Genomic DNA, 10,801 nt, shown 5'->3' with positions numbered 1-10,801 from the left:
GTGTCAATAAGTTAATGATAATTACATTAACAACTTATTTTTCTCAAAGTTGAATCTATTTTCTAGATTTGTACTGGATTTTAATATAACTGGACATACTTTTTTATCATTTCTTCACAAATAACGTTACTTTAGAGTTATCAATTCAAGTTATTGAATAATTCTAAGATACCTCTTAAATATACCGTTCTGAGTTTCTTATGTAAACAGATATTCTTAAATCTATCAAAAATTTATCGACTGATGTTTTAATACGTTGTTTTGTATTTGTGCTAAATTTAAAATTTCGTACTTTGTGAAACAGCTTTCATTTTGTTATAATTCCATTCCAATAATAGCTCGATTGATTCCACTTAAATATGAATAATTTCGTAAAATTAGTAAAACCGTATTTGTGTTTATCATTGCGCAACTATACACTGCTATTCATTCTGTTCAACATTTATATGTTTGCTTTAACTAGTGGTTGAATAGAATTCGTTGATCCTTGTTTCGGTACACCGATCAAGTAAACATCCGACAACGAATTCGAAATAATTTAAGTTTGTTTCGTTTATTTTGTGAATTTTTGCTGTGATTCTGTATGAAAAAAAGTGTTAAGTAATGTACACGTGTGGCAGAATAGTACGTTAATTGATACACTATCATTACACAAAACATTAAGTATATACTGGTATATACACGTTTATTTGTTTACAAATTGGCTTAATGTGTAATTATTAATTAAAATTATGGCGTCAGGCTTAGAAAGTTACGTAAACCGTATCCTTTCTTTATTATATTTTTAATTTTTATTATAAAATCGTTCTAAACTAGATTTAGGTTGATAGCTAGAATGATCTTTTGTACATCCTTAACAATGCATAGACACAGTTTCCATTATTACTTCTGATGGTAGGAATTTTATTGTAAGTATATTTTGGACTGTCATTATAATTTATAAATATATATTACTCTGTTACCTCTGAATGTTTCTCAAATACTTTAACAGTAGTTAAAAGTTTGTACTAACTTTATTGAAATCCATGGATACTGAATTATCATGTTATCATTTTTGTACTTTTAGGGTACATTGAAAGGTTTTGATCAAACTATCAATATTATATTAGATGAATCACATGAGCGGGTATACAGTACAACGCAAGGTGTAGAACAAGTTGTATTGGGTCTACATATAATCAGAGGTGATAATGTGTAAGTAGTTAAGTTATTTTAATTTAATTTATCGCTTATTGATTACATAAATTACAAAATGTATTTCAATGTTTTTTTTATTATTGCTATTTTCAATTGTAGAATTGTATCAAATTCTTCTTTCGTTTACTGTTTGTTCTTCATTTATGTACAATTTTTCTGTATGTTCATTACACCTTGATACATGTAATTTTTTATTTTAAAAATTGCTGTATTAAGATTTTAGTGGCATTCAAATTATATACAACATAATGTAATATGAATATATTAAAATATATAAATAACTGGTATTAATTTTTCCCCATTTTGGCAGTTTAAGAAGTTATGCAAATAATATTATCTAGAAAAATATACAATTATAATGCTAACAATTCATATATATATATATATTCAGTTATACTTTGTGTTGTGTTATGTTTGAACATTGTTAGTATCTTCCTTCTGTTTTCTTTTTTAGAGCAATTGTAGGAGAATTGGACGACGAAATGGATGCACGTTTGGATTTATCAGCTATAAGAGCAGATCCCCTAAGTTCTATTGTACATTAATGGAAGATGATTTTAATTATAATTATTGCTTAAAAAACAGTAATGGTAATGGTCTAACAAAGAATCTGTATGAATGAATTATAGTTCAATAAAAGTACAACTTCTTATGTGTAGGTTGATATACTGTATAAAACATGTAATTTTTGTATATCCATATATAGAGTACTTGTATTTTAAAAAGTGCACCGAGAAAATACAACATTATTTACAATGTTAAAACGAATAATACAAAAATCGTAGTAGAATCAATAATTGAACTGTACAAAAAGTTTTACTATATGCTAGTAAACTTTATTTTTTACAAATGTAATTTTTCTTTGTAGTATTGTAGGAATAATAATAAGAATAAAGGAAAATATATAATTGTTAGAATAACACTGGATAATGACTAAAGAATTGCTTTAAATTTAAATACACTCTGTCTCTAACATTATTTCTCAAAGAGGAAGTATTCGTAATCTGCGTGTTAGCAGATAAATATGTTTAACATTAATATGAAACATACAGTTGTATCACGAAACTGATAAATATAATTACTGGGTATATGTTTCACTACATGTGTAAAATCTAGATCATTACAGGGAACGTTTCTTAATTGCAATTGCTACAAAATTTGAAATGAAAAGTTTTTATGTATCCATCTATATATATCTCCGATTCTTACGCAAGTAAAAAAGTATGTCCATGTACAACTGCCTGCAAAATTCTTATAAATACATTAATTTTTACAAAAAAATTGCATTTTCGTACTGATTAACGTACTGTCATTTCAATCAATATTTTAATTTCTGATAAAGGGCCTTAGGCCGTTCAATGCTTGAACAATTCCTGTCATCACGGATTATATAACCATAATTCATTAAAATATATGTACGTTCTAGAAACAAAGTCTATCATGTACAACTGAATCATATACGATAATTATGTACTATTTATGGAAGACATAAAAAAAATATAAATCAATCAATATAATTAAATGATTTTTCATGCATTGCATCTTATGAATTATAAGTGTCTTTTTGAATGAATGATAATGTTCTCAATATATACAAACGTTTCCTCCTTGATGAAAATTTCATTTCCTATTATATCTTCAATTTAATAGATGCGTATTCTGTATATATTTTTTTTATGTAGAATACGATTTATATTTTTAAATAAAATATAGAACGTCACGTGATTATGAGCATTATTCACACCATCTTCGTGGCATGTGTACTTCTTAACAAATGCTTGAAAGTATACATTCATTTACAATTTCACAATATTTTCGATCCCTTAAATTCTCTATTCTGTTATTTTTAATCACTAGCGAGCATTTGACACCATGTACAATTGACACGATCAAAACAATCAATCTGGACCGCATTAAATGAATGCATTATATATCAACAATGCACGGCTGTACAAAAATTTAAATTAGAATGAGAATTATCACCAGGTACTTCACTTAACGTACCTACTCGAAAATTGCTTATTGCCTTAATTGCTAGTCACGATATTGGTCCTGTTACGATTCCGTCGTCTGATACGACCACCGCGTCTATTTTGGTTATTTCCGTTCCATTCGGGCCCATCCATTCCAAAATTAGGATTTGGCCCGTTCGGATTGAATCCCATCATACCAGAATCCTGAGGCACTGGGCCTGGACCAGGACCAGGACCAAAGTTGTTGAAGTTGTTACCAGAATAGGCGGGGGGAGCATCGTATGAAGAATTAACATCTGGCCCGAAGCCTGGTACACCTGGCGCTGGGCCCAGAAGACCAGCTCCATTATTACGTTGGACATTGAAGCGTGGGTCAAAATTCATCTGATTTTGAGGCACAACTGGCCCATTAAGAGCCATTCCTGGTGGCATATTAGACATCCCTGTCATACCCATCGGTGGCATATTCTGAGGACCCATAGGCGCGTTCATCATGGGTCCCATCGGGCCCATGTTTCCAAGCATTGGATTCGGACCCATAGGCATCATGCCTTGTCCTCCTTGCATACCCTGTGGCCCAGGCATGCCTTGAGGAACAGGCATCCCAGTACCCATTCCCATATTCGACATTTCCATTGGTGGTTGCTGTACAGTTTTCATCATGGAAGCATTCACGTTCTGAGAAGATAAATTGGAAGCCTCGAGAGCTTTTCGACGCGGATCAGACCGCACTTGCGGTGGCGATTTCGGAGTATCTGGTTTCACTGGAGGCGGAGACATAGGAGAATCGGCTAACTCGACTTTGCCGATCCTGAAGATCTTTCTCAAGCGTGGATCGTACTTCACCTGTGCATCGTTTTTGGTGAGCTTTAGACCCGTGTAATCGGGCCTTGGGATGTCAACGACGTATACTTTGTACGTCATTGGAGGATGCGACGAAATACTCGCGTCTATCTCCGTGCAAGGTACGTGCGACGGAGCTGGTTTAAATGGTAAGCTTAACATTTGTCGTAGATCAACGTCGGACTTCGTAGATGCGTCTGTAAACCCTGCGCCTACGACTCGAAGATCTGTATCTCCGAAACCAGTCTGAAATCTTTGCCTGAAGTCCATATCCTTCCTCCTAAGATCTTGATCTGTTGTGGTTCGAAGATCCGTGTCCATGTTGGTATCCACTGCGGTGATACCAGAACTGTAGATGCTTGTTTCCAATCTAAGATGCTTAGATTCCTTTTTGCACTCAGTCCTACTGGGGCTATTACTCGACTTCTGTTCATCTCTACGTTGTCTAGGATCTCTAGACATGCGAGGATCTCTGGACACAGGCACAGAACTCGTCCCAGGCGAGGAACGTGGACTCGATGTCTCATTTTCAACTTTCGACAATTGACTCGAAGCACTAAACGTGGAAGCAACTCCTGTTTTCGTTTGGTTAACAGATTCATCCGATACTCTGTCTGGCGAAGATTTCACTTTTGGATAATCTGGGCCGTTAACATTTTGTTGGTTAGATTTACCAGATGTTGAACTATGCGCTTTAAGAGAGGATAATAATTTTGATACTTCAGCGCTGATATCAATTTTACTCAAGTCACCTAATTTGTCGACGATCGCTGCTGGTTGAGGTATACTCGGAGTCACGGTTGTGGCCTGCGGTTCTTCTTTTACAATATTCTGAGACTTTTCTGGGGACTCGTTTTCCTCCTTTGAAGAATCTTTATTGGAAAGTACTATCGTAAGATTGCCGCCTTCGTCATCGTCGTCGTCGTCTTCATCGTCTGAATACCAGTTTTCTAAAATTTGATCTGCGTTTTGTGTAGAACATTCGTTATCCATATTCTTAAAGCTATCTTGAGCCGGTCGTTGTTGTTGTTGGATACGCATAAACAGTTCCTGAGCTTTTTTAGGTAAATGAGCAGGAATTTCTTGCTCCTCTGTTTGCGGTGAAGATGCATCGTGACTATTACTTTGTTCATTTATAGTACACATTTCTGTAACAAGTGATAAGATTTTTTATCACGTCTACTGAAAATTGTTTTAAAATTTAAACGGGATGAAAGCAATTCTACCTTCTTGTTGATCTATATTTTTATCCTTTTGTTTATCTTCTTCTTCGGTTGGAACCTCTATAACGAGATCCGTTTCCTCGTCTTGGTCACTCTCTACGTCAAATTTGGTGAGACTTGCTACTTCATCAGCTATACTAACAACCGGAGGAGGCTTCTTCGAAGTTTTTAATAATTGTCTTAAATCTACATCCTTCGAATTTTCAAGCATCGAAGTATCTTTTTTCTTTGCCTAAAGATATATTATAAGAAATATGAAATTGTAATAATTTTTCAGATTCGTTAAATGAAATAAAGTAGTAATATTCATACCTGCTCTAAAATTTCATCTTCTTCTACGTCTTTCGTAAAATCTTCTCTATCCCGCGCTTTATTTAACGCAATTTTATTCGACTCGGAGCTAGCTTCAGTATAAAATTCCATATTTGGCATTGGTTGTGGTATCATTGATTTCTGATGCAGCTGTTGTTGGGTTGCCAAACCTAGAGCAGCATTCGGAAGTTGCAAACCAAATTCATTGGCCGATTGCAACAGCATGATCTGCTCATATGGAACTCTATCTTCATCTGAACCCCATCGAGTCTTTTTACCAGATGGCTTTCTTTCTCTAACACTTTTCTGCTGAGGCGTTTGTTCCTCTGTACAACAAATTTTCGTATTTGTCAATAATAAAAACGTTTCATTTCAAATAAATATTTGTATGAAAAATCGAAATAAAAACATTACTAAATACCTTTTTCTTCTTTTTCATTAGTTTTTTCTGTAGTATTAGGTGGTGCAGTTACATTCAAATCAAAAAGACTTGGAATCTTTTGATTTGTTACTTCCTGGCCTTGTGCTAAGGATCTTGCTGTATTATTTATCATTAACATTGCTCCTTCTCTACTTAAACGTGGAAAATCACCAAGAATTTCCTTCGGTGCTGTTTCTAAATGTTTTAATAAAATTCCTTTTACCTAGAAGACAAAATATGAGAAGTCAATATTTGTGTTTCTTTATAAGAAACATAATTTCGTCAATTGTAAATTACTAAATTTATTTTCTACCTGCTCATTTAAAGGTTGATGAGAAAATTTACAATTTTCTCCTTGATTACATTTCAATCCTGTATGGAAAAATTTACATGGAAAATCATGATGCATATAGAGACATTTGTCCCTCTTTGCACAGCAGTCCATGAGATAAAATTTACATAATTCCATTTTTCTAGGTGGCAAAGCATTATGCGAAAAAGGACAATCGTCTCCTCTATGACATTTTCCTTGCATGTAATAAACGCATATAGCGTCTGGATCTTGATTATGATCATTATTTTGATTTCTTCGTCCGTTTCTATCATTTCGCATCTGCCCACGAGTCTTATTTTTACCACCGCGTTCATTTTTGCCTCCTCTCCGTCCTGTTGCAATGTAAATATTTTGTATTTAGTCAAGAGAAATACTAATAGAGAAGTAAATTAAGGTAAATCTGTATTATACCTCCTCCTCCACCTCCCCTGTTATTAGAACGTTTGGTATCATTCTCCCTATGACGATTTACACTAGGCCTTTCATCATAATCTGAGTTACTATCAAAATTTTCATGTTCATTAGTATGCCTTGGAGAACTGTTTTCCTGGGCATCTTTTCTAACAGGTGAAGCACCTCTAACGAATAACATTTCATCCTCATCTTCGTTAACATTTTCATCATCACTCACCTTTCGCCTCTGTAAGTTATATATTCACAAAAAATTATTTACTTTTCTATCCTGTTATTGTACTGAATATAAAAAGAGTTAACTATAAATCTGATTAATTTTACAACCTTTTGTTCTTTATTACGCTCTTCTTCTCTTTCATCACGCAACCTTTTCCTACTCCTATTCCTATTACTTTTGCTCTTAGATTTAGAATCTTGATTTCTAGCACCATCTTCTTCTAAAGCTGCCCTAATAGCCTTTTCAACATCCCCAGCCCAATCTTCTGTTGGACTTTTGTACTTTAAAAATCTGTCATGTTTACTACTTCCTTGAACACTTGGTTTTTTATTTTTACTAAGCTTTGAATCAAACGTTTTAGTTTTTTGTGTGTCCGATTTTGACGCATTTTTAGCAGTATCATCAGCTACAGGTGGTGGTACAGGCTCATCGTCTTCATCGGATGGAATTTCTCCATCTTCCAAATCATTATCGTTGTTACTACATGCACATAAAAAAATATAACATTAGACAGAAATCTTCAGAATATGTTATATTTATTTCATGTGTGTTCGTTTTTATATGTGTAAGTAATATTTATTTGTAGCATCTTAAATCATTATTTAAGATATGTTAGACTGTAACAGCTAATAGCTGTAACAATGACAAATGCTTAGCCAAAACCTACATTCAATATTTCTAATCATTTTGCACAATTTCATAATTTGTAGAATTATGACTTAATTACTTATTTAAATATCAAGATTGTTAAACAATCAAGATTAAGTTTTATATCACCTCTGTACAAGAAATTTTATAATAAGTAAAAATTACATTTTCAAATACTTTCATGTGGTAACATGAAATTATAAACTAGTTGAGTTGGGTAACTATTTTTAATGTATTTTATTAGAAACTAACTTTGAATATTCATCATCCCAATATTGCTAACTATTTTTAACATCCTCCTGACATTTTTTTACGAAAAGAAATAATGAAATAAATCGTAAAAATTGTTCTGTAAAATTAGAAATGTCTGTTTATCTCTATCACCTTATCATTATCATCATTAACATCATCGTCATGATTATTTATAAATAGTTATAAATAAAGCGCAAAATGCATCCCTTCGATAAGCTAAAATAAAAAGGTTCTTGTGGACAAATCGGACTGTGCTCATAATAGTTGTCAAGGGCATTATCAGTGACAGTCATTAAATATATGATGTAGGTTGCATGTTGGATAAAGGGAACATCGATAACTTCGGTTGAGCAGAGGGTACCCAAAAGGAGCTTCCACTACTAGCCGAGCTGAAAACATTAGCTTGTCTCTTTGAGACGACTAACGGACACGTAGGCACAGCAGGCATCGATCGATGGCAACTTGGAGATATAGCTAACACTACCCATAACTCGAAAAAATTATCGCTTTCCCACAATACAATTTCTATTGTAAAGGCGATCTCCACCAGTTATGTACACTCATCTTCCGTACATTGCATATAATATAAGAAGCGCAAAAATGATAAATACAGGAGAAGATAAAACCCATATAAAATAAAGCATATAACCATTCCCACGTTAAAAAAATATATATATATGTATAAAATGTGAAAATAGGACAGTAACTAGCAAATTAGAGGCGCTAGAAGTTGTTAAATATAGCACAATATAATAAAATACCGCATCTGCAACGTTTCGTAGAATAAAATAAATTTGAATCACCTTACCCGCAGATCACGTTCATTTCATTAAGCATCATTATCATCATCTCTATCATAATTTCATCATCGATGCAATAGCATAAAACATTGAATCGATATGGAACATCACATTATCTGAGGCATGTAATTGCATTGTCATCGTTACAGCATTGCCAACAGTGCATATAAAACATTTTTTTAGAAGTCGACGTCGCACCGTCAGAATTTCTTCGCGTGTAGAGGACCTCGTCTTTTGTCCCTCTTTGTTCACCGTGTATACATATGTACATGCAAAACGTGTATACGCAGGCCATATGTATGCACGGATGTACATACATACGCCCTACATGCACCTGTGTGTAGTATATGTGTATATGTGCGTACAATGTGTACGTGTGTACATGTACTGTAAACTGTAAGGCGGCGTGCCTCTGTGTGACGTATATGTTGTATATGTGTGTAAATGTGTCATACACGAAACCAATGGATATGTTTTACTCCGCCGAAGAACCCGTGCATATACTCTAAAGAAATTTCATACAAATGGTTCTTCAATGCTCATCACAAAACAGATCTCGAAATACATAATATTCTCCATAAGATGTATTATAAACATTTACGCAATCATATGTAACAAAATCAACCAATACTCATTTCGAGTTATAAGTTTTAAGTCTCAAATATTTCGCAACAGCTTCATGATTCAGATCGAATAAGAAGCCTCCACTCGTTATCGTTCCTCAACATTAATAAACGTCCGAGTGTGCGAAATGACCTTGACCTTATGAACGATGTCAAGGCAGTATTCTCGAACGTCGAAACATGTCAGTAAATAGAAGTAATTATAGAATACTTTTGGTTGGCTAGATATATCCGAGCAATGAAGAACCTTGGCGACAAACATGAGGCGACGAAAAAAAAAAAACGAACAGAATGAGTTACTCGACAACATAATGGGCTCGTTTTTCCCCACAGTGCCAATGGTGTTATACCGAACCGAAAGAAAGCGGGGGACAGCAGCACGGAGCCTCCGGGGAGAGGGGGGTTTCCCAATGTGTAACGTGAGTGGTAACAATCGTCGAAAAAATGTCGACCGTTCTTGTTTTTGGTGAATAAAAAATGTTGGAGGCAAACCTTTGGATTAGAGTCTCAGCCGCGGAAACACTCTCTAATGCCATTGTTTTGTCCCGATCGATCGTGTTTTGTACCTTACGATATAGCACTGTGGCCCGACGATGATCATTCGATCGATTGACGCGACCACACTCGATGGCTCTTTGCTTGCGAAATAATCGCGTGCCTGAGTTCTAGCATTTGAGATTTTCGAATAGCGAAAGAATAAATGTACTCTCGTTTACAGGACACCAAATTACCCTACGGAATATGGTTATCGTGCGTGTGTCTCTCCGTTTCTCTTTCTCTCTTGTTCTCTGAATGGGAGGCGCGCTTGCGCGCGGAACAACGGACCCGAATTCGTGTATATACCAAAAGTTTTCTCGTTAAACAAACGATTCTCTGCGCCTCGTAATATTTTTCCTTGGTTTACACCCCTGTCCCTTTCCTCTCTCGAATATTCTTCTTGCGCCCGACCACAAACGGGGGCTATCTTTTTCCCCGCTAAATATTATTCCCTCCTCGTCCTCCGTTTTATCCGGGAATACTCTATTATTGCACTTTTTGGCGGCGAAGTATGTTTCACTGTGGATCTCTCTTCTCCTCGCTATTAAATTTCGTTAAACGGCGCGATCTCGCCGCTGCAACGTCATTCTGACTTGACGTGGCATATGGCTGACGATAAGTTCGTAGGCGTCCTCGAACGTATCTTTCCCTTATGGACGTGTACCTCGATAGAAAAAGGGCGAGGAAAACGCGTGTTCTGGAACTTCTGAACGAAACGAGGTGACAAAAAAATTGAGGAAAAAAAAATATTATGTGAACCGTGTCGGCCCGATAATACGACCCGAAAGTCTCGGATGAAATATATCGTAAAGCGTAGAAGCTTCCACTTTGACGATTCCCGTGTGTGTCGTGAGTCGATAACGGCGCTCTCTTTTTCTTTGTCTCTTGAAATTTTTTGGGGGAAAGAAAGAGAGAGAAAAATAAGAGAGAGAGAGAGAAAGGGAATGACGAATTGATCTAGCCTTGCTCGCAGTGGAGAAACAACTGCGAGGCTTGATCTGACCCCC

At 35.1% G+C, this 10,801-nt stretch overlaps 2 protein-coding genes across 3 annotated transcripts; one reads left to right on the top strand and one right to left on the bottom strand.

Annotated features, from left to right (window-relative positions):
- Window positions 1–290: 290 nt before the first annotated feature.
- Window positions 291–1,945, top strand: LOC143183199 (U6 snRNA-associated Sm-like protein LSm8). The gene is made up of 4 exons (XM_076384692.1): window positions 291–762; window positions 868–908; window positions 1,067–1,194; window positions 1,652–1,945. Exons 1-4 carry the CDS (start codon window positions 732–734, stop codon window positions 1,740–1,742), a joined length of 291 nt encoding a protein of 96 aa, XP_076240807.1. The 5' UTR covers window positions 291–731; the 3' UTR covers window positions 1,743–1,945.
- Window positions 1,946–2,721: 776 nt separating this feature from the next.
- On the bottom strand, window positions 2,722–10,800 carry Su(sable) (suppressor of sable). 2 transcript variants are annotated; one of them, XM_076384666.1, is made up of 8 exons: window positions 9,750–10,800; window positions 7,042–7,414; window positions 6,715–6,943; window positions 6,283–6,635; window positions 5,970–6,192; window positions 5,549–5,874; window positions 5,240–5,468; window positions 2,722–5,161 (listed from the first exon to the last, which is right to left on the bottom strand). In XM_076384666.1, exons 1-8 carry the CDS (start codon window positions 9,791–9,793, stop codon window positions 3,225–3,227), a joined length of 3,714 nt encoding a protein of 1,237 aa, XP_076240781.1. In that variant the 5' UTR covers window positions 9,794–10,800; the 3' UTR covers window positions 2,722–3,224. The 2 variants fall into 2 exon arrangements, with proteins under 2 accessions (XP_076240781.1, XP_076240780.1); XM_076384665.1 differs by lacking the exon at window positions 9,750–10,800 and adding an exon at window positions 8,643–8,906.
- Window position 10,801: the final 1 nt, after the last annotated feature.

The sequence above is a fragment of the Calliopsis andreniformis genome, chromosome 9, assembly GCF_051401765.1.
Source record: "Calliopsis andreniformis isolate RMS-2024a chromosome 9, iyCalAndr_principal, whole genome shotgun sequence".
NCBI lineage: Eukaryota > Metazoa > Arthropoda > Insecta > Hymenoptera > Andrenidae > Calliopsis > Calliopsis andreniformis.
This window is presented reverse-complemented; position numbering and strand designations above follow the sequence as displayed.

Bases quoted from the DNA above. Each gene is read 5' to 3' on its own strand.
- LOC143183199 (XM_076384692.1), top strand. From the start codon at position 732: ATGGCGTCAGGCTTAGAAAGTTACGTAAACC. The intron at 763-867 runs GTATCCTTTCTT...AACAATGCATAG, and splicing joins CTTAGAAAGTTACGTAAACC to ACACAGTTTCCATTATTACT. The intron at 909-1,066 runs GTAAGTATATTT...TTGTACTTTTAG, and splicing joins CTGATGGTAGGAATTTTATT to GGTACATTGAAAGGTTTTGA.